The following is a 24,487-nucleotide window of genomic DNA, read 5'->3' as shown; positions in this document are numbered from 1 at the left end:
GGGAAGCAGGCTCCCCGCTGAGCAGAGAGCCTGATGCGGGACTCGATCCCAGGACCCTGAGATCATGACCTGAGCCGAAGGCAGCGGCTTAACGCACTGAGCCACCCAGGCGCCCAGTCAAAGCTAATCTTAAGAAAGAAGAACAAAGCTGGAGAGTCACGATCTCTTATAACTGTACTATAAAGCTATAGTACTTAGAACAGTATGGTATTTGCATGAAGACAGGCACATAGATCAATAGAATAGAAGAGCCTAGAAATAAACCCACGCTTACATGGTCAACTAAACTATGACAAAGAAGGCAAGATCATACAATGGCAAAAAGTCTCTTCAATAAATAGTGTCATAAATACTGGACAAGCTACATGCAAAAGAAAGAAACTGGACCACATTCTTACACCACAGGCAAAAATCAACTCAAAATGGATTAAAGAATGCAGTGTGGGGCACCTGGGTGGCTCAGATCGTGATCTCGGGGTCACAGGATTGGACCCTGTGTTGGAATCCACACTAAGTGTGGAGCCTACTCCATGAAGTAAAGTAAGTAAGGGTTGTAAAGGGTGGGATGGGAGACCATGGGAGGGAAGGAAGGAAGAGGAAAGAATGGAATGGAAGACCGGAAACTATAAAACTACGAGAAAACATAGGTAGTAAGCTCTATGTCAGTCTAAGCAATTTTTCCTGGTTGGGGAGGAGTCTGTCTCTTCTGGCAAGGGCAACAAAAGCAAAATAAACAAAGGGGATTACATCAAGCTAGAAAGCTTTCCCACAGCAAAGAAAACCACCAACAAAAGAAAAAGGCAACCTACTAAATGGGAGAAGATACTTGGAAATGATATATCTGATATGGGGTTGATATCTAAAATATATGAAGAACTCATACAACTAAGTAATGGCAAAGAAAAACCAACCCAATTTAAAAATGGGCAAATCACTGGGATAGTCGTCTTTCCAAAGAAGATATATGGCCAACAAACACATGAAAAGATGTTCAACAACATTCTGCATCAGGGAAATGCAAATCATTACAAATGATTTACCACTTCACACCTGCCAGAATGGCTAGTATCAAAAAGGTAAGTATTGGTGAGCATGTGCACTGTCGTTGGGAATGTAAATTGATGCAGCTACTATGGAAAACAATATAGAGTTTTCTCAAAAAATTATAAATAGAACTACCCTATGATCCAATAGTTCCAATTCTGGGGATTTATCTGAAGCAAAGGAGAATACTAATTCAAAAACATATTTGGACCTCTGTGTTCATTGCAGCATTATTTGTAATAGCCCAGATATGGAAGCAACCTAAGTGTCCATCCACAAATGAATGGATAAAGATACACACACACACACACACAATGGACTATTAACCATAGAAAAGAATGAAATCTTGCCATATGTGACAACATGGATGGACCTTGATATTATGCTAAGTCAGAGAATGACACATACGATAAAATTTCACTTATATATGGAATCAAAGAAAGAAAAAACAAAACAGAAACAGACTCATGGAAACAGAACAAACTGGTGGTTGCCAGAGGGGAGGGAGAGCGGATGTAATAGGTGAAGGGGATTAAAACATACAACTTCCAATTACAAAATAAGTCATGGGGATGTAGCGTACAGCAGAGGGAATACAGTCAATAATACTATAATAACTTTGTAGGTAAAAGATGGTAACTAGACCTACCTGATCATTTTGTAATGTATACAAATAGCGAATTATTGTACACCTAATAATAATATTGCTTATCAATTATAATCTAATAAAAAATAAAAGTGATAGAAAACAAAATCCAAAAGGTTCAGCCTGGTGAAAAGAAGTCAAGGATAAAAATAAAATCTTACAAATAAGAAATAATAAAGTCCAATGAACAAGTATAGGATTTCTCAGCTGCACACTGGAAACTGCAGTACCACGGAACATTACCTAGACTTCTTAGGGAAAAAAAAAAGATAGCTATGACCTGAGAGTCTGAAATATCATTATGATAACATTTACTAATCGGGGTGAAGGAATGGTATTCATAGAGCTGCAAAATTTTATGGACTATTTCCCATGTGCCTCATCTATAGAAAATTCTTCAAAAAGGACTATTCAACTGCAAAATAAGCCAGAAGAGCAACTTCAAAATCAGGGAAGATGAAGAGAACAAATAGTAATAAGCAATGACTCGTGCAAAGTATGAATAATTAAGTCTGAATAGATAATAGTATAGTGACTAGGAATTGATAATGTTGTAAATGCTAAATATTCTTTCTTTGAAAAAAGAAAACCTGTGTGACTAATAAAATATATGATTATAAAACAACCAGCTTTAGTGCTCAGAGTCTCACTTTTAATAACCAGATTCACAGATTTATGTTAACTCCATGCTATCCTGGGACATCTGGCATGACAATCCCCAGTCTAGTCCGCCTCCCTCTATTTGCCCATTTGGATAATGACCTGGTTCCCTCCTTGATGCCAGATATATACTATCAGTGATGTGTAGTGCTTGCACATAAATAGGATTGTGAGAAAAGCACTTACTCGTTAGGTTTAAGCATTGAAAGGAGTCAGTAGCATTGGGATTGGGGGTGGTCTCTACACCAAGGTATGAGCTAGGTTAATCGGTGAATTTGAGGCAGCAATTTGATTACAATATACAAAAATTATAATAACTACTCTTTGAGTGTTTCTATGGCAAGGACTTAATTCGATGTGTTATAGGCTGTCTGAGCATCATATGAAATAACATATATAAGGACAGATTAGTATTATCCTGTTGTTCAGGTGAGGAAACTTAAGACTCAAAAGAGTAACTTGTCCAGGTCTCATAGCTAGTAACTGCATCAGGTGACCTTTTTATGTTTTCAGTACTTCCCCCTATACAGATATGAAAGATTTGAACTACTAGGTCACGTGTCTTTGGGGATTACAGTCTATGTTTGGAAATAACCTAACACAATTTCTTCACTTGCCTGAGCTTTCTACTAGGGGCAATGTGTAATTACAACAGTCAGTGGACATCTGTGTGTACTAAACTTTGAGGGCTGGAGACGGAGTTGAGGAGTAAGGTCTGGGGGAAGGGGACCTCAGACAGAACCATTAGAAAACAAAGCATTCATCTGTAAATTTTTGACCACTGAAAGCCTACAACAGCCTAAAATAGCACATACCATTAATGATGATGGGGATTAGGGATCAGAAACTTCATAGTTGGACATGGAAAATGATATTTGACATTTTAAGGGAATACTATTTGGTTTAATTGGGAAACAGGAAATCTCTTACGCTTTGTTTTTCCTTCTAAAATGTCATAGCTGAAAATATAAATAACTTCCAAGTCTTGAAAAAGACTCTGGGTTCTCACTGACCATTTTAGGAAGGATACCGAGAGAACATTATGCTTTATTTGTAATTTCTTGTCATGGAAAATATAAGCAGTAAGTCATTTAAACCAACAAATCTGGTTTTGGGTTTTGGTTCGTTATGTTAACAGAACCCAGACATCTGTTCATTTGATATTTCCCAGCTTTTGATCATACTGATTTTTATTTTGTCTTTTATTTTCAGAAGGAATTCTGGAACACCTACACAAAAGCACAACAAGGCGAGAGTAACAGAGGAAGTGACTGGTTTCAGTTTTACCTTACCTTTCCATTAATCTTTGGCCTCTTTATTATCCTTCTGGTCATTTTTCTAATTTGGAGATGCTTCCTCAGAAACAAAACTCGCAGACAGACAGTAACTGAAGGCCACATTCCTTTCCCACAGCACCTTAATATCATCACTCCGCCTCCCCCACCCGACGAAGTGTTTGATAGCAGTGGATTGTCACCAGGCTTTCTGGAATATGTAGTTGGGCGCTCAGATTCCGTCTCCACTCGTCTATCCAACTGTGATCCCCCGCCCACCTACGAGGAAGCCACTGGCCAGGCGAACCTCCGGAGGAGTGAAACAGAACCTCACTTAGACCCACCCCCAGAGTATGAGGACATCATTAATTCCAACTCAGCCAGTGCCATTGCTATGGTGCCTGTGGTCACCACCATCAAATGAAAACTGCAACCTTCTTTTTACTATAATCATTTTTAAAATACTAATGAAAGAACTTTCTAGCACTTTACCACTACATAAATGTGCATTGACTTATTTTATCAGACTCTGACAGCATACCACTTCTCATTTTCTGATTTGATTTTCATTAGTTGTGTTTCCTACTATAAAATCATTATCCATGCCCATTTTCTCTCATGGAAATGTGTGAAGAGGGAAAAACCTTAGTGGAGGTCTTCACGTGATGCGATGAGACATACATGCGTGTCTATACACATGTGTGTGTGGGCACATCAGCCCAGTACATGTACAAGTGTCTTAAAAAGTCATTACCTTCTGTCTAAATCACCTATAAAGAGAATATTCCTCCAAAATTGGGGGTGGTGGGGAGACACCAACAATTTGTGTATAGCCAGCCACATGCTGTTGAATTTTGAAAATAAGATGAACTTGGCATATTCTTTAGCTCTTACTGGCTTTTGTTAACATCCCCTTTTCTTCAAATACCTTAAAAAAAAATGCATGTATTCCATCTTGATTCTAGGAACATCTCAGAGAGAGAGAAGGAAGGCAAAATAAACAATAATTTACTTGCAGTGTACAGCAAGAATATCACTGGCCATTAGTGACATTTGGCGAGTTTTAGAGGAAGGATTTTGTTGTTGACTGCCTCTCTCGGCCCTCCACCCCCAAATTCAGCAGTCTTTGCTTAGTGTCTTTGAATGTCTCGTGCTGTTTGTATTAACATCTTGGTAGAGAGGATTTCCTGGTAACAGAATAGTGTCTGAAGCAGTTACATGTATTACTGACAGAGAATAGACACAGTTTTCTCCTTAGCTCATTTGTGACAATAATTATTTTCTTTTTGCTGTTTTATTGCCTTTTACTCTGTCTACTCTCTCTCCTACCACCACAGAATCTGTAAGAACCTAAGAATTTAGTGAAAATTCTTGAAATTATTTTCTTAGTTTTTTTATAGATGGAAGTCTTTGCCATGAGATGATTAGGAGGTATTTTTCCATTAAATTAAGAAGTGTGATTTTATATTGCTCTCCAGTTGGTGGAGGAAAACTGCGAAGTCTCTGTTGTGCCAGGTGCACAATAAATCTGTTATAGTTCCACACAGATCTCATTACTGTTGCTATTTCATTTTGTATTCTCATCATTTTTTTTTTCTCAAGTGCAGGATTTTTCTTTTCCCTTGGAGTAGAGGGAACAGGCTGTGAATGAACTGCCAACATAAACTGGCTCAGAAAGAAGGGTTGTTTCATACAGAAATGAATGGAAAATTCATTATATTGGTCAGGGGAATGTCTGTGCCACTCCCAAGCCTCTTTAGTGTTGGAGAACACGGTTAATTGAGGCAGAAGGAATGCAGGTCTGGAAGCATCAGCCATATCCTGTTGCCTCCATCTCCATCCCCACAGGCCCCTCCCTCAAATCCTGCCCTGGAACCCAAAAAGGAGGAATGCTGGGGGAAAACCCTGAACTAGGAGTCAGATGCCCTGACTTCTCATCCTGTTCTGTAAAAAAGGTACTGGCCACGGTACCCCGGGAAAGATTCCTATCTGCACCTGATTCCTTAACTCTGAACCAGATGATGCCATTTGTCCTGCCCATCTCCAGGGGCTTTAAGAGGATCTAATGAGATGGTGTGTATGAAAGTAATTTGTAAGATGCGAAGAGCTATGTGTGAGGGCATAGCATTGTTCTTACTGTGCTTAAAGGAGACTTTTCTCCATTTCCCTAAAATTTATCAGAGCTTTCACACAGTGTGAAATAGAGGTGGCTGCTCCGTTAATGGCTAACATGCTTCTGAACTGAGTATCTGGGCTATTAAACGTCTGTCACTCTCTGGTCTATACCAATGCTGTGCCAGTTCAAGACACGACAGCCAGCTTAGCGCAAACAAGATTAAGCAGATGCTGGAAAGGGAACTAAGACATAGGTGTTTAGTTAATAGGGTTTGTAGCTTTCATGAACTAAAAATTAATAAATCTTGACCCTAGTCTCAGTAGAAATGGCCATATTCTTTTTAATTTTACTGTGAGCACATGGTGACTTTGGGCCTCTAGTTACAGCTAAAAGTGGAAGTGTTTGATCCAGTGACTTGTGTGTGCATGTATGGCTATTTTGGTTTATTTTTAAAGGAAAATTAAGTTTCCTTTTGTGTGGGCTTTTTTTGGGGGGCGGGGGTCATTAACTTTAGACCTTAGATGAAACCAGCAGTTTTAAAGTGTGGCTGACCCTTGAACCCCTGGGAACCCTTGAGAGCCTTTAAGGGCATCTGTGAGATCAAAACTATTTTCATAATACAAAGGCATTAGTTGTCTTTTCACTCCATGTCTCAAAAAGCAGTTGAAAATGTAAAACAATGCCATTTGGTCACAAATTTTTTTTTAGGAAATACAGCTATTTTCTTAAAAATGTTATTTATGTTAGCATGTAATAAACTTTAATTTTTGAATACTTAAAATTTTTCAGTTTTATTTTCTAATATGGCAAATATTGATGGATATAAACTATATAAACAAAAGCTCTTTGATACCCAGGTATCTAATAAATTTTAAAGAGTATAAAGAGGTCTGGAGATCAAAAGTTACAATTACAGGATTAGAAAAAGGAGCAGAATATTCTATTACTATGTATATATTCTTGCAACTTTATTTTACATTTTAAAGTCCTGATACTAGATTTAATGCTGCCTCTTAGAAATACCTGCATTGCAATATAAGAATGGATGTTGGTTCTTGAAGCAAAAGCCAAATGCTTAATCTAATCAACAGCTACAGTTTTTTCGCCTATCGGTCAAAGAAAACACACCGCTCTGTAGTGGTATCTGACACCAGCCACAGATCTCATGGCAGCATTCATGGGATAATGACAGGATAAACAAAAATACCACTTTCTTCAAGAAATATTCTCTTAGATTCATTTTGTTTGATTTTGACCTAGGTTTTACATTTTTCAAAACCCTTTTGCTATCCCATCTGGTTTTATAAACTGAGTTTCTTAACATTTGTTATAATTAAAGAGGCTTGTCTGGAATAATATATATTTTGTATGCTTTTGCCTTTCTTACATGATTGATATTACATTCACCTTTGGTCATTTTTAACAAAGGTTTATTTTTGCAGATATATTTAGTACCTTTATTAAGCAGTAACTAAATTAAATCAACCAGTTTGCATGTAAATGAGAGAATAGGCTTAATGGTCTTCCAGTGGAATGATTTCCAGGCCTCCACATGCAGTGGCTGTGTCTGGAATCCTAGAACTGGCACTTTCTAGCTTTCTGCTTGGAATTATATCTGTTTAAAGTGAATTAAAGGATTTCTTTTTTTTTATTGACCAGTACAAATACAAATGCTGTGTTTGATTCATTGTTAATGATGACTTCAAGATTGATGATCTGATACAATAACTTGGTTCTGTGTAAATAGCATGTATTTTATTATAATTCACATTTTTAAACACTTGGTTTACATTAAATTATGGTATTTAACTATTTTTATGTTTATACTAGGTAAGTTTTTTCTTATGTTTCTGTGTTTTTGGTATGCTAAATAAAGCTATTTTTAAACCCAAGAGATTTTTTTCTGCCATGTATTAATTATGGTTAGGTAAGAATCATGCTTCATAAGCTTTTATCAATTATGGCCTTTTTAACAAGAGAAAATGGTTTCTTTTCTTTCTTATGAAGTTAAGAAATATTGCTCAGCAAAGAAATCAGAAATTACCTGGTGAAAACTTCAGGTGTTCTCAGCATAAGAAAGAATTTTTTGTACTAACTTTTGAATGATGTGGGCATGATACAAAATAGGGCCACTCACTCCAGGGAGACCTCTCTGCTGTAGTATAGTTTGTTAAGTCTTGGGCATAGTGTTGTCTGCAGATACCAAGGAACTGCTTTTTTCCCTCCGTAGCAGCTTGCATTTGACATTTGAGAAGGTAAGAAAGGAACGCATAAGGTGGAATCATTTATGACCACAGGACACCTTCCGAAGTGTAGTCACCAAAAAGGCTAAAAGGTGATGTGATGAGTCATTGATTAAGCAAATGTAAATATGATTTGATCTTTATGGTATAAATATTAAAATGATTTACTTATAATCTGTCTTAACATTTCTCCTTGACTATAACTGTGAGTATTCATTTTGTAAGCATAAATCCCAGAGAGTTGTCCAAAACATCATAAAAAGGTAATTTAAATAATATACAGCAATTTCTAAAAATTATGTGACTTATAGATTAATACATCCATGAAACCCAACATCTCGATCAAGATATTTCTATTACCCCAGAAGGCTCCTTCATATACCTCTCCCTAAAGATAACACTGTTCTCACATTTATCATAAGAGATCAAGATTTTAAATTTCATACTTGGCTGTAGCCATAAGCCAAAAGACTTGACTTGTCCTGTTTTAAGTTCTTATTTCAGAAAACTTCAAAGTAGAAGTTCGAAAGCTGCTCATCCATCTCTTGGCTCTCCTTGAATCTACCCCTTCTCTCTAAGCCTTTTCTACATACCTGAAGCTCTTTGAAAAATTATGTTTACTCCTTTTAACTCCCTTCCCCCCCAATACATGAAATACCTAAAAGTGAGGGCTTTTTTAAGCCTATGTATTGACCAAAATGTAAGTAGTTTTCTGTCTTAATGCTTATTTCTGCTGTAATTCTTAGCACCTACCATTTCCTTAAATTTTGTATGAGGACATTTTGTTCTCAGTAATTTTATTTATTTGTATTTTTTTCAGACTTCAAAATCCACTATTATCTGGTCCCACAGGCTTATCTAACTTTATTTCCTTACACAGCTAAGATAATAGATATTTACAAAGTGCCTACTTTGTGTGAAGCTAAGGTAGTAAGAAAATAATGGTGCCTATAGACATCATCTCTAAGGATTTTGCAATCAGGTTAAGACTTGGAAAAACTGGGGCACCTGGGTGGCTCAGTGGGTTAAGCCGCTGCCTTTGGCTCGGGTCATGATCTTAAGGTCCTGGGATCGAGTCCAGCATCGGGCTCTCTGCTCAGCAGGGAGCCTGCTTCCTCCTCTCTCTCTCTGCCTGCCTCTCTGCCTACTTGTGATCTCTCTCTGTCAAATAAATAAATAAAATCTTTAAAAAAATAGAAAAAGACTGGGAAAAAATTTTAATTTAGTGTAACCCTATTTCCATTCCAGCTCAGAGATTCTTTTTGCCCAAAGTCCTCTGGTATTTACAACCAGGCATATTTATCAGGCAGTCCTGTATATCAGTCTATTTGTTATTCTTACAAGTTTTTAGCAGTGAAAGCTAACTTCCAGAAAAATTCATAGAACCCTAATATAATCGACAGAATTCTAGTGGTGGTTGACTAGGAAGTGGAAAGCTGGGAACCTCACCATCTGTGACCCTCCTTGTCAGTCCCCCTTCAAGTCAGTCCAAGTTGCAGAAAACACTAGAACTTTATGAACATATTTAGACAGCCACTAGAATATAACATCTATTGATAACACAGTTTCATAGCTCCTCATCTTTACACATACACACACACACACACACACTCAATCTTGGAATCTCTTCCACTAACAGACTATTTAGGGTTCAAAATGCTCTTTTTAGTCCAGTTGTTCTTAATTCATAAGTATACTGCACTTACAGCCACTAGTCTACACTATCTGTAAAAATGATATTTGAAGAGAGCCATGGAATATTAATAGTTCTGATTCTTTCTATATATCACTTCAACATCACCATACTTCTTGCTACTTTCAATACTCAGTCCCTTTGCATTTGTGGTTAATGATGGTTTTAATAAATTTATAAATCATATTTAAAAATAAGCACACAGTGATGTCAATGAAAACAGTATGGAGTAGGGAATTCCAAAAGCAAGTTTTTCCACAAAAGCAGCAAATAAACTGGCAAAAACTTCCAGCACCAACTTCATCAGAACACTAGAAACTAATTACAATGTACAGCAACCAGGAAAGGAAAAGAGCCTTTAAAATCCTGGCCTTATTCCTGGCTTCCCTTCTCAGCGACATCTTGGAAGACAACAGCCCACATTCTAGGTATAGGTTCCTCGTAGGAGAGGGAGGAACATGGACTTTATTATCAAAGAACTGAGGTTGACTGTTTAGTCCTATGTTTTGGCTTCCTGAGCTCTAAGGCTTGCCTTTATTTTTTCTTACTGGGTACTCTCTCAAATTGGAGGCAACCAGCTGGGGATGTTTTTCAAAAACACTTAAATGCATTAGCTGCTACCACCTGGATAAGGGAGGAAATCTGAAGAAAACAGACAAACTGAAAAGCTTGGGAATAAAAAGAATAAGGACTTTGGAAAACTTCCACATAGGAATCTAGATGGCTAAACACACATAAAGAGCTCAGTGAATGCTCTAAAAAAAATCTGATGGACTCTAAACTCTCACCTTTGACCTTCAGATTCTCTATAAGCAGAAAGTGAAGGTTCTGGTAGAGTTGTATGTTGCTTGGCTGAAACTTGAAAGTTTTCTCCAAAACACACAGAGAGCCCATCTGCTAAAAATAGGATACTTTCAAGGAGAGGGGCACAAGGCATCTAATGAGCTCTGTCAACTCACTAGCTGACCACTATAGTAACAAGACTACAGGGGTCACATGTGACAAAGAACACAGACTTTACAAAACGTCATTAATCCAACTAACACCTCAAACAGCAAAACAAACCCTGAAGAAAAAGGAAAATTGCATTTCCAGAGTTGCCATTCTGTAATATTAATTCATAGCCCTATGCACTACTGAGAATAGTACCCAGCCCTGAACATCTATAAGCCTGACCAGAGAACCTAGGAAACCACAAAACCAAGCCCATAGCCTTGCTTATCCAGCAGTCCACATGTTCTCAGCTAATGGCATCCCCTGCCCCCATGCCAACCCCAGAGCTTGGGCAGTGGCCTCACCCAAAAATAAACGCTGACAACAAGCCTCACCTACCCAAGGATGTTACCAGCAGACATGTCCAGAAACCCACAACAAGTTTCTACAAATTCAAAAAGATCAAAGTCATACCATGCATCTTTTCTGACCACAATGCTATGAAACTAGAAATCAACCACAAGAAAAAGTCTGGAAAGAGCAAAAATACCTGGAAATTAAATAATATGCTACTACACAATGGGTCAACCAAGAAAAGAAAAAAAATCAAAAAGTACATGGAAACAAATGAAAATATAATGGTCCAAAATCTGTGGGGTACACCAAAAGTGGTTCTAAGACAGATATTTATAGCAATATAGGCCTACCTCAAGGAATAAGAAAAATCTCTAATAAATGACCTAAGCTTACACATAAAGGAGCTAGAAAAAGAACAAAGACCCAAACCATCGGAAGGAAGGCAATAGTAAGTATTAGAGCAAAGATAAATGATACAGAAGCTAAAAAACAATAGAACAGATCAACAAAACCAGGAGCTGGTTCTTTGAAAAGATAAACGAAACTGATAGACCTCTACCCAGACTCATCAAGAGACAGGCAGGGGGAGAGATAGAGAAAGAAGATTCAAATATACAAAATCAGAAATGAAAGAGGAAAATTAACCAAATCCAAAGAACTAGAAAAGATGGTAAGAGAGTATCATGAAAAATTTTATGCCAACAAATTGAACAACCTAGAAGAAATGGATAAATTCCTAGAAAAATATAACTTCCCAGAACTGAATCAAGAAATAGAAATTTTAAACAAACCGGGTGCCTAGGTGGCTCAGCGGGTTAAGCCTCTGCCTTCAGCTCAGGTCATGATCTCAGGGTTCTGGGATCAAGCCCCACGTCAGGCCCTCTGCTCAACAGGGATCCTGCTTCCCCACTCTCTCTGCCTCCTTGTGATCTCTCTGTGTCAAATAAATAAATAAATAAATTTATAATTTAAAAAAAAGAAATTTTAAACAAACCAATTACCAGCAATAAAAGTCAATCAGTAATCAAAAATTCCAACGAGCAAAAGTCCAGGGCCAGATGGCTTCACAGATGAATTCTACCAAACGTTTAAAGAAGAATTAATGTGTATTCCTCTCAAAATATTCAAAAAATAGAAGGGGAAAGAAAACTTCCAAATTCATTCCATGAGCCTAGTATTACCCTGATACCAAAGGCAGATAAAATAACACGCAAAGAAAAGAAAGAAAGAGAGAGAACCACAGGCCAATACCTCTGATGCACACAGATGCAAAAAATCCTCAACAAAAACATCAGAAATAAAACAAGATATAACAACTGATATCACAATAATACAAACGATTACAAGAGAATGCAATGAAAAATTATATGCCAACAAAGTGGACAACCTAGAAGAAACATAAAATTTTAGGATCATACAACCTTAAAAAAACTGAATCAGGATGACATAAAGAATCTGAAGAGACGAATTTCTAGTAATGAAACTGAATTGGTAATCAAAAATCTACCAAAAAGTAAAAATCCAGAATCGGATGACTTCACAGGTGAATTCCACCAGACATCTAAAGAATAGTCATTATCTCTACTCCTCAAAATATTCCAAAAATATAAGAGGAAGGAAAGCATGCAACCAAATTCTATAGGGGCATTATTACCCTGAAAACAAAAGACAAAGACACCACAAAAAAGAAAACTATAGGTCAATTATTCATGATGAACACAGATACAAAAATTCTCAGCAAGGTATTAATAAATTGCATTCAACAATACATTATAAGGATCATTCACCACAGTCAAGTGGGATTTTTTTCCAGGGATGTAGGGATTGTTTAATATTCACAAATCAATGAACACTATACTCATTAACAAAACAAAGAATAACAATCATATAATCATCTCAAAAGATGCAGAGAAAACACTTAATAGAATTCAACATCTGTTCATGATAAAAACTCTCAACAAACTGAGTTTAGAGGGACCATATCTCAACATAATAAAAGCCATATATGAAAAACCCACAGCAAACAGCATACATACAAATAACCAAAGCAATCTTGAGCAAGAATAAATCTAGAGGTATCACAATCCCAGATTTCAAGATATACTACAAAGCGGTAGTAATCAAAACAGCACGGTTCTGGCACAAAAATGGACACAAAAGCTCAAGAGAACAGGATAGAGAAGTAATCGCACGCATATATGGCCAATTAATCATGACAAAGGAGGCAAGAACATACAGTGGGAAAAAGACAGTCTCTTCAATAAACGGTGCTGGGAAAACTGGACAGCTACATGCAAAATAATGAAACTGGACCACCTCCTAATACCATGCACAAAAATGAATTCAAAATGGATTAGCAACCAAAATGTGAGACTTGAAGCCATAAAACTCGTAGAAAAGACCACAGACAGTAATTTCTTTGAAATCAGCCATAGAAACATTTTTCTAGATATGTTTCTTAAGGCAAGAGAAGCAAAGCATTTCCTTCTGTACAGCAAAGGAACCCATCAACGAAACATAAAGCAACCTAGTGAATGGGAGAAGATATTCTCAAACGATGTGTCCAATAAGGAGTTATTACCCAAAACATATAAATAACTTATACAATTCAACACCAAATTAATTAAAAAATGAGCAGAGGACCTGAAGAGACATTATTCCAGAGAAGACATCTGGATGGCCAACAAACAAATGAAAAAAATACTCAACATTACTAATGATCAGGGAAATGTAAATCAAAACCAAAATGTGGTATCACCTCACACCTGTCAGATTGGCTAGAATAAAAAAGATAAGGATGAAGAGAAAGGGGAACGTCATGCACTGTTGGTAGTAATGTATACTGGTACAGCCACTGTGGAAAACTCTATGGAAATTCCTCAAACAATTAAAAATAGAAATATCATAGGATCCAATCATTCCACTATTGGGTATTTTCCCAAAGGAAATGAAAGCACTAATTTGAAAAGATATCTGTGTCCCTATGATTACTGCTGCATTATTTACAGTAGCCAAGATACAAGAGCAAGTGTTCACTGATAGATGAATAGATTATAAAAAGAAGTGGAGTATATACACAATGGACTATTACTCAGCCATGAAAAGGGATGCAATATTGCCATTTGCAACAACACAGATGGACCTAGAAGGTAGTATGCTAAGTGAAATAAGTCAGACTGAGAAAGACAAATAACAGTATGATTTCATTTATAGGGGAAATCTAAAAAACAAATCAATAGACAAATAGAAAGCAGAATTAGACCTATAAACACCGGGAGCAAACTGATGGTTGCCAGAAGGGAGGAGGGTTGGGAGACAGGCAACATGGATAAAGCGGAGAAGGCAATACAGGCTTCCAATTATGAAATGAATAAGTCATAGAATAAAAGGTACAGCATAGGGAATATAGTCAATGATATTGTAATAGTGTTGTATGGTGACAGATGGTAGCTACACCTGTGGTGGGCACTGCATAATGTACAGACTTGCATCACTGGGTTTTACCCCTGAAACTAGTGTAACGTTTTGGGGCAACTATACGGAAAAAAAAAAAAAAAAGGATGAAATTGGACTCCTATTTTATACTACTCACAAAAATGAACTAGAAATGGATTAAATGCTTAAAAATAAGCCCCCAAACCGTAAGACTACTAGAAGGAAACATAGGAAAAACTTCCTTAACATGGGTCTCAGTAATGATTTTTTGTATAAAATTTTTTGTATAAAATACCTAGAACATAATCAAAGCAAAAAATAAAAAGTGAGACTACGTCAAACTAAAAAGCTTCTGCACAGCAATATTAAAAAATCAACAAAATGAGCAGAAAAATGTGTAGAATGGGAAAAAATACTTGCAAACCATATCTATGATAAGGGGTTAATATCCAAAATATATAAATAACTCATATAGGCTAACAACAAACAAAACAATACAATCTAGTTTCAAATTAGGAAAGGACCTACATAGGCATTTTTTGACACTTCTCCAAAGAAGATATATGAATGACCAGGAGGTACATGAACACTAATCATCAGGAAAATGCAAATCAAATCCACAGCAAAATATCACCTCATGCCTGTTAGAATGGTTAGCATCAAAAAGAAAAGTTAACAAAGATAACAAATGCTGGCCATAATGTTTGCAGAAGGGAATCCTTGTTCACTATTGGTGGGATGTAAATTGGTACCATTGTGCAATATATAGGTATCTATATAGATATTATATATATATCTATGTTTAGCTATAATATATATGGAAGTTCCTCAAAAAAATTAAAAAAAAACCTACAGTATGATTAGCATTTCTACTTCTGAGAATACATCTGAGGGAAATGAAAACACTATGTTGAAGAGTTATCTGCCCCCCATGGCATCATTATTTATTATATGATGATTATTTATAATAACCAAGGTATGGAAAAAATCCCAAATGGCCACTGGTGGTTGAATGAATAAAGAAGACTTGATATATATACACAATGAAATATTAGCCATAAAAAAGGGAAATCTTACCACTTGAGACAATGGGGATGGACTTTGATAGCATTATGCCAAATGACCTAAGTCAGACAGAGAAAAACAAATACTGTATGATCTCATGTATATGAGGAATCCAAAAACAAACTCCTAAAAAAAGACATTAGATTTATGGTTGCCAGGGGTGGGGGGGCCAGGGAAGTGGGAACTGTATAAAGGAGGTCAAAAAGTATAAACTTCCAGTTGTAAGATAAAGAATTACCAGGGATGTAATTTACAACGTGATGATTATAGCTAATGCTGCTGTAGGATTTATAAGAAAGCTGTTAAGAAGAGTAAATCCTAAGTGCTCTCATTGCAAGGAAAAAATGTTTTTCCTTTTTTTTGTACTTACATGCGATGATGGATATGAACTAAACTTGTAGTGGTATCATTTAATATAAGATATATATTTTTATATAAGATATTCTATTTAAATATATAAGATATGCTATATAAGATATTATATATAAAATATATAATATATAAGATACTATATATAAAATGTTATATATATATAAAATCATGCTGTGTAACTTAAACTTATACAATGCCATATGTGAATCATGTCTAAGTAAAACTGGGGAAAAAATCATACAGCATTTACGCATTTCAAGCATACCCTTGTTCCCTCAACCATTTTTGCAACCAATCCTTGCCTTAGAGGATGTAAAATAAGATGTGGCCCTTTTCTATAGATAACATAAAGGCCAGTCTTGTATATTGTAATGCATGTGCCTCACAGCAAGCTTTTGATTGCTGAGGCATTCACTTCAAAGACACCTATCTTGAAGAAACACAGGACCAGCCACTGGGATAGAGAGCCATGCCACCTACCCCTGAAGTTTCCTTTGTTTTAGAGATCTCTGGTTGACTTAGAAAACTGTCTATTTGACACTTGTTTGTTCCTTCCCACATTTTAATTGCTGCTCTTGTGTTTTAAATTCACAATTAGGGAGGAGGCAAGATGGCAGAGGAGTAAGGGACCTCATTTCATCTGGTCCCTTGAATTTAGCTAGATAACTGTCAAACCATTCCAAACACCCATGGTTTCAGCCTAAGATGTAAGAAAAAAAAAATCTGGAACTCTCTAAGTAGAAAAGCAACCACTTTTTGCAAAGTAGGATGTGCAGAGAAGTGAATCCGAGGGGAGATATCAGAAGATAAATGGAGAGGGGAGGAAGACTCTGTAAGCCAGCTGCCGGAAAGTGACAGAGCACCAGAGGGCAAAATCCGAATCCTTAGTAATCTGTTCCAGTGAGAGACATCCCTGCCTGAAAGGGGTTCAGGAGCTAAAATGGGCAGAATTCTAGGTGGGTCAGTGTGGGCTCAGGATCCCAGGAGTCACAGAACGGGAGGGCCTGAGCTAGTAGAGTTCCCAAGCAATGGAGCAGGGAAACTGATTACAGTCAGTAAGCCCAGAAAGGGGCTCTCGGCTCAGCCATAAACCAAGAGCCAGGCCTGATCAGGTGACCGCTTTCTCCCTGGGCACCCTGCAGCGGACTGGAATGTGGGGGCCCTCTGCCATCCCCTAGGAGGGGTGGGAGGGGTTTGCCCATGACTGGGTAACAGCTCTCAGGGCAGTGGCCAAGTAAAGGACCGGATAGGGTGACCCTCTGCCTTCCACTGGGAGGTTCGCTATGGCCACACACCACGAGAGTCTGCAGTTTGGCACACATAAAAGTGAAGACAGTTTTTCCCAGAGGGTTTACTAAAAGAGGGGACCATGAACCTTTGGCTCTGGAGCTTGAGATTGGGCATGGCCATTTTTCTTTTGATCCTCTAAAGAGGTGCAGAAAGCCTTCAGGTAACAAAAACCACAGAGAGGATCAGCTTACACTGAGCCCAGCCCCCTTGCAAAGGGAAGATGCAACTCCACCCAGGCAAAGACACTAAGAAGCAGCACAGCAGGCCCCTCCCCACCAAGACCAACTGGAAGAACAGGTACACAACTAGTTTCCAGGACTAGAACTCTGGTGCTAGAGAAAAACAGTACATAGAACTTGGGGTTTTTTTCCCCTCATGATTTATCTTTCAATCTAAAATTTTCCATTTCTCTTTTTTCTTTTTTCCCATTTCTACAAGTTTCTTATTTTATCACCTCTTTGTTTTTAAGTCACTTTTTAACTTTGATTTCTTACATTTGGTAGTTACATTCTTTCTGTTTGGCCTCCTTTCACTCTATTCAATTTTATTTTTGTATATATAAGTTTTGCTTTCTTTGCAATTTGGAGATTTAGTGTCTTCTAACACAGAGACCAAAATACACTAAGGAGCAACTGGATCACCTTGTTTTGTCTCCCCTGTGAGATGCTATCCTCCCCTCCCCACTCTTTATTTTGTCTTTTGTTTTTGTTTGCCTTTCTGTTTTGGTTTCTGACCTCTTCAGATTTCTCTAGTGTGGATTTTGCTTGGGTCATGGTTGATATTTTTGATTCCGCTCACCCAGTCACCCATTCTTCCCTGAGCAAAAGGACTAGAAGGAGGAAGTCATAACAAAAGAAAGAACCAGAGGTAATGCTCTCTGCCACAGAGCTAATTGATATGAATATAAGTAAGATGTCAGAGATGGAATTCAGGATAACAAAGTTCATAGCTGGGCTTGAAAGAGGCACAAAAGACCTTAGAGAATCTCTTAGTGCAGAAATGAGATCTAATCAGGCCAAAATTAAAAATGCTCAGACATGCGATCTAAATTGGATGCTCTAACAGCTAGGGCAAGTTAGGCAGGAGAGAGAACAAGTGCTCTAGAAGACAGGCTGCTGGAAAGGAAAGAAGCTGAGGAAAAGAGAGAAAAACTACTAACAACCAATGAAGAGGCTTCGAGAAATCAGTGATGCCATAAAATGATCCAACATCAGAATTATTGGGATGCCTGAGGGTGAAGAGAGGGCCAAAAAGTATATTTGAGCAAATCATAGCTGAGCAACTTCCCTAATCTGGTGAAGGAAACAGGCATTCAAATCCAAGAAGTAGAGAGGACCCCTCCCAAAATCAATAAAAATAGATCAACACCCGACATATAATAGCGAAGCTCGCAGATTTCGGAGACAAAGAGAAAATTCTGAAAGTAGCTCAAAACTAGAGTTTTTAACCTACAAACAGAGGAACATCAGACTAACATTAGACCTATCCACAGGGACCTGGCAGGCCAGAATGGGTTGGCATGATATATTCAGGGTATTAAATGAAAAGAACATGGAGTCTAGGATAATTTATCCAGCAAGGCTGTCATTTAGAATGGAAGGAGAGATAAAGAGCTTTCAGGATAGACAGAAACTGAAAGAATATGTGACCACCAAGCCAGGCCTGCAGGAAATATTAAGAGGGATCCAGTAAGCAGAGAGAGCCCAAGAGTACCATAGACCAAAAAGAAACAGCGACAATCTACAGAAACAAGAACTTTACAGACAATACAATGGCACTAAATTTATATTTTACGATAGTTACTCTGAATGTAAATGGGCTAAATGCTCCCATCAAAAGACACAGGGTATCAGACTGGATAAAAAAGCAAGACTGATCCATATGATGTCTACAAGAGGCTATTATTATATCATATTTTTTTAAGTTTTGACAGAAAGAGAGAGACAGCAAGAGAGGGAACACAAGCAGGGGAAGTGGGAGAGGTAGAAGGTTTCCCACTGAGCAGGGAGCCCGATGCAGGGCTCGCTCCCAGGACTCTGGGATCATGACCTGAGCCGAAGGCAGACACTTAATGACTGAGCCAAGCAAGCACCCCAAGAGACTCATTTTAGACGCCAAAACACATCCAGACTGAAAATAAGGGGGTGAAGGACCATTTACCACACTAATGGACCTCAAAAGAAAGCAAGGGATGCAAGGGTGGTTCAACATTCACAATCAGTGTCATACATCACATCAATAAAAGAAAAGAACCATATGATCCTCTCAATTGATGCAGAAAAAACATTTGACAAAATATAGTATTCTTTCTTTTTTTTAAAAAAAGATTTTATTTATTTATTTATTTGACAGACAGAAATCACAAGTAGGCAGAGAGGCAGGCAGAGAGAGAGAGGAGGAAGCAGGCTCCCCGCTGAGCAGAGAGCCTGACGTGGGGCTCGATCCCAGGACCCTGGGATCATGACCTGAGCCGAAGGCAAAGACTTTAACCCACTGAGCCACCCAGGTGCCCTGACAGCATTCTTTCTTGATTAAAATTCTTCATCATGTAGGGATAGAGGGAACATAGCTCAATATTGTAGAAGTCATCCATGTAAAGCCCACATTGAATATCATTCTCAATGGGGAAAAAATGAGAGCTTTTCCCTTAAGGTCAGGAACACGACAGGGATACCCACTCTCACCACTACGATTCAACATAATGCTAGAAGTCCTAGCCTCAGCAATCAGACAACAAAAAGATATAAAAGGCATTCAAATTGGCAAAGAAGAAGTAAAACTCTTCACAGGTGACATGACACTTTAAGTGGAAAACCCAAAAGACTCCACTCCAAAATTACTAGAACTCATACAGGAATTCAGCAACACAGTAGGATGCAAAAAAATCAATGCACAGAAATCAGTGGCATTTCTATACACTAAATATGTGACTGAAGAAAGGGAAATTAAGTAATTACACCAAAAACCATAAGATACTTAGGAATAAACCTAACCAAATGGCAAAGAATCTATATTCAGAAAATTATAAAACACTCATGAAAGAAATTGAGAAGACTCTAAGAGATGGAAAAACATTCCATGCTCCTGGAATGGAAGAATAAATTCATTAAAATGTCTGTGCTACCCAGAGCACCCTACACATTCAGGGCAATCCCTATCAAGATACCATCAACATCTTTGCCAGAACTTGAACAAACAATCCTAAAATTTGTATGGAACCAGAAAAAAACCTGAATCACCAGGGGATTGTTGAAAAAGAAAACCAAAGTTGGCAGCATCACAATTCCAAACTTCAAGCTCTATTACAAAGCTGTCATCATCAAGACAGTATGGTACTGGCACAAAAACAGACACATAGATCAATAGAACAGAAGAGAGAGCCCAGAAATGGACTCTCAATTCTATGATCAACTCATCTTCGACAAAGCAGGAAAGAATGTCCAATGGAAAAAGGCCAGTCTCTTCAATAAATGGTGCTGAGAATATTGGATAGCTGCATGCAGAAGAATGAAACTGGGCCTTTCTCTTACACCATACACAAAGATAAAAGCAAAATGGATGAGAGACCAAATGTGAGATAGGAATTCATCAGTATCCTAGAGGAGAACACAGGCAGCAACCTCCTTGACCTAGGCCACAGCAACTTCTTGTTAGACACCTCTCCAACGCCAAGGGACAAAAGCAAAAATGAAGTATCAGAACCTCATCAAGATAAAAAGATCTGCGGTGAACGAAATAAAAGGCAACATACAGAATGGGAGAAGATATTTGCAAATGACATATCAGATAAAGGGCTAGTAGCCACGATCTATAGAGAACTTATCAAACTCAACACCCAAAGAACAAAAACTCCAGTCAAAAAATGGGCAGACAACACGAACAGACACTTCTCCAAAGACATCCCAAATGGTCAACAGACACGCCAAAAAATGCTCCACATCACTTGGCATCAGGGAAATACAAATCAAAACCACAATGAGAGGCGCCTGGGTGGCTCAGTGGGTTAAAGCCTCTGCCTTCGGCTCGGGTCATGATCCCAGTGTCCTGGGATCGAGCCCCACATCGAGCTCTCTGCTCAGTGGGGAGCCTGCTTCCTTCTCTCTCTCTGCCTGCCTCTCTGCCTACTTGTGATCTCTGTCCGTCAAATAAGTAAAATCTTTAAAAAAGAAAAAAAAAAACACAATGAGATGCCACCTCACACCAGTTAGAATGGCTAAAATTAGCAACACAGGGAACAACAAATGTTGGCAAAGCTTGTGGAGAAAGGGGAACCCTCTTACACTGTTGGTGGGAATGCAAGCTGGTGCAGCCACTCTGGAAAACAGTGTGGAGGTTCCTCAAGGAGTTAAAAATAGAACTTCCCTATGACCCTGCAATTGCACTCCTGGGTATTTACCCCAAAGATACAGATGTAGTGAAAAGAAGGGGCACCCGCACCCCAGTGTTCATAGCAGCAATGGCCACAACAGCCACACTGTGGAAGGAGGTGAGATGCCCTTTGACAGCTGAATGGATGAAGATGTGGTTTATACCTACAATGGCATATTACTCAGCCATCAGAAAGGATCCATACGTACCGTTTACATCAATGTGGGTGGAACTGGAGGTACTAAGTAAAATATGTTAAGTGAAGTAAGTGAATCAGAGAAAGACAATTATCATATGGTTTTACTCATATGTAGAATATAAGGAATAGCACAGAGGACCACAGGGGAAGGGAGGGAGCACTGAATGGGAAGAAATCAGAGAGGGAGACAAACCATGAGAGTCTCTTAACTCTGGGGGGAAAAAAAACAACTGAGGGTTGGTGGAGGGGAGGTGGGTTGGGGGATGGGGTAACTGGCTGATGGGCATTAAGGAGGGCACGTGATGGGATGAGCACTGGGTGTTAACCGCAACTGGTGAATTATTGAACATTGCATCTGAAGCTAATGATGTACTCTATGTTGGCTAACTGAATTTGAAATAAATAAATAAATTCACCACTAGTAAACCTGCATAACTCTAGGCACCCCACCCTAAGCTCTAGTAAAAGCAGAACCCCAGATCTTTGTAAGTGTGTGCTCTTACACTCTCACGCTATCTACCACAACCCCACTGTATGGGCCCACGCACATAATGTGTTCTCCAGGTTTTGAGAGTAATAAGTTGTATTGTTTTTTTTGAAGTTCCCTGATGCTTGTTGCCTAGGTAGGCCTTATACTCATAAGAAGAACCACAAGGGCTGGTCTGGCTTATGACATTGGCTCTGAAAGGGGGAAACGCCTGTGAGGGTTCACCTCGGGCCCAGTGGGGTGCCCCTAGGCATTTCAGAACAGCACTACTGGGCCGAGGCTGGCCCCAAACTGTTGGCTAGTTGGTAGGACTGCATGATTGTTGTTGCAGTTAACTGAAGGGAATGCACGTTACTTACAACTGGCTGACTGACTGACCCGGGGCGGGGCGGGGGGTGTCTAGCGCCCTCTGCGAAGGTAGCATCGCCGGGTGGAGGTCTGCCCGGCCGCCATGTGCTTTTGCATATTGCCCGCGCCATGTGTTGCCTGCGCATCCATCCTAAAACGTCACTGCTGCTGGAATAGGTCAACAATCTCCCTAGAGCAGCATGGTCAAGGCCACGTGGTCTAATGAGCCAGTCAGACCACGAATTATGAAGGCCTTAATGCACTATTCATGTGCCTGAGGGTCCTTCACGCCTCGAGGCCAAGCGGAGCTAAGGAGGTTTGAACTGAATCTCAAGGCTATTGTCACAGTCCCAGGAAAGGCCGTTAGCTAAAGGCACAATGTAAGAATGTTCCCATAGGCAAGGAGGCTGGGAGACCCCCACCAGAGACCACTGTGTCAGTGGGTTGCGCCTGGACTGTAAGTCTCAACCCAGAAGTTACAACCTTGCAACAACAGGAAACCAGTGGCACGGTGCAAGGCAGACTGCAAATACAAGAGAGCTCTTGCCCTCACTTTCTATCCCCTGATCTGATGGGATATCATGGGTCCAGTCCCTAGTGGAATGTTACTGAAAAAATAAATCAGTGGACGAACACAAGCATCCTGAACTGCTGGTGGCAGTGCCTGCAAAGGACCTCGAGGAGGTGCCCTAGCTCCTTGATAAATGAAAGACCCCCTGGAAAATTCCTAGGTGTTGCTCAGAGCCGACTACACTCCAGAGGTCCTGGGGGGCTTTTCTCACAGACCCTGTAAATACTGCTCAAGTGTAGGCAGACTCCAGTCCTGCAGATGTCCATTAGGATAATCTGGGAAAAGAATGTGGCCACCTACAAGGAGGGCTCACAGGGTATCATCCACAATTGTTTTCTGGTAACAACATGTAAGATTAAGGTAGCAGGAGAAACTGTAAAGTAGAAACTGCCATCAAAAAGTGTATCTGAGGGGCTCCCAGGTGGCTCAGTGGTTGAGCCTCTGCCTTTGGCTCAGGTCATGATCCCAGGGTCCTGGGATCAAGCCCTGCATCTGGCTCTCTGCTCAGGGGGGAACCTGCTTCCCCCCTCTCTCTGACTGCCTCTCTGCTTACTCGTGATCTCTCTCTGTCAAATAAATAAATAAAATCTTTTCAAAAAGTGTATCTGAAAAATTCAAACCTTCCTTAAACACTTTGTGCAGCAGGAAGGAGAAAATGGAACTTACAGGCTGTTTTGTGTTTTCAGAACAGGCCCTGAATTGGTACCCAAGGCTGCCAACATGCATTAACCTGGCCAGGATCCCTAAAGATCTAAAAATCCATAATCTTATAAGAGGTCCTCTGGGCTCTATGCTTATGTCCTCTGAGATGACAGAGATCCTGAGCCCCCTCAGCTTTCCCCTGACGGGGCAGAACCATGCTTCACAATGCGTCCTGGCCATCAAGGGAAGAGCTGACAGGGTTATAGAGGCCTCTTGTGAGGAGAAAGAGGGAAAGGGAAGGCGAAAGCCTCGAGGGCCACCAGTATTTGCACAAGGGCCCTCCCTTTCCTCATTTGGACTATTTACTGCCTGGCGCCACGGCCATCCTCCTATCACAGCAATCGCTGCTAAGGCTCGCAGTGAATGGAAACCATTAGACAAGGCTCATCTCCTATGGTACGAAACGGGCACAGTCCAATAGGTTGACCATTTCCATGATCATCATGACCCCTTCCTTCCTTTCCCACCGTGAAGAGGCCCCATTTTGACCGGGTGTCCAGAGAATTCTTTTTAAAGGGTACCCCCCCTAATTACAGGATGGCACTACTATATTTTATTGCAACTGCTGAAACCATCCCAAAGGACCCGAGGGCACTGCCATGGTTGATAGACCTGAAGGGGATTCTCACCCAGATACTTCAGACTCCTTCCCTCTGCTGCCACTGCTCCAGAAAGGTCTCACTC

The 24,487-nt window shown here is 39.3% G+C and overlaps 1 protein-coding gene across 3 annotated transcripts in view; it reads left to right on the top strand.

The window, feature by feature from the left end:
- The window catches only part of PRRG1 (proline rich and Gla domain 1), a 250,258-nt gene that overhangs the window by 153,814 nt on the left and 71,957 nt on the right, over window positions 1-24,487 (top strand). The window contains exon 4 of one of the 3 annotated variants that reach the window (XM_059384963.1): window positions 3,563-7,632. The exons of the other annotated variants lie outside the window; for them this stretch is intronic. Coding sequence (XP_059240946.1) covers window positions 3,563-4,048 — 486 coding nt within the window. The 3' untranslated portion in view covers window positions 4,049-7,632. Of the gene's footprint in view, window positions 1-3,562; window positions 7,633-24,487 lie in introns of those variants that run through there. 3 annotated transcript variants of the gene reach the window in all.

The sequence above is a fragment of the Mustela nigripes genome, chromosome X (genome assembly GCF_022355385.1).
Source record: "Mustela nigripes isolate SB6536 chromosome X, MUSNIG.SB6536, whole genome shotgun sequence".
In the NCBI taxonomy this organism is placed as follows: Eukaryota; Metazoa; Chordata; class Mammalia; order Carnivora; family Mustelidae; genus Mustela; species Mustela nigripes.
This window is presented reverse-complemented; position numbering and strand designations above follow the sequence as displayed.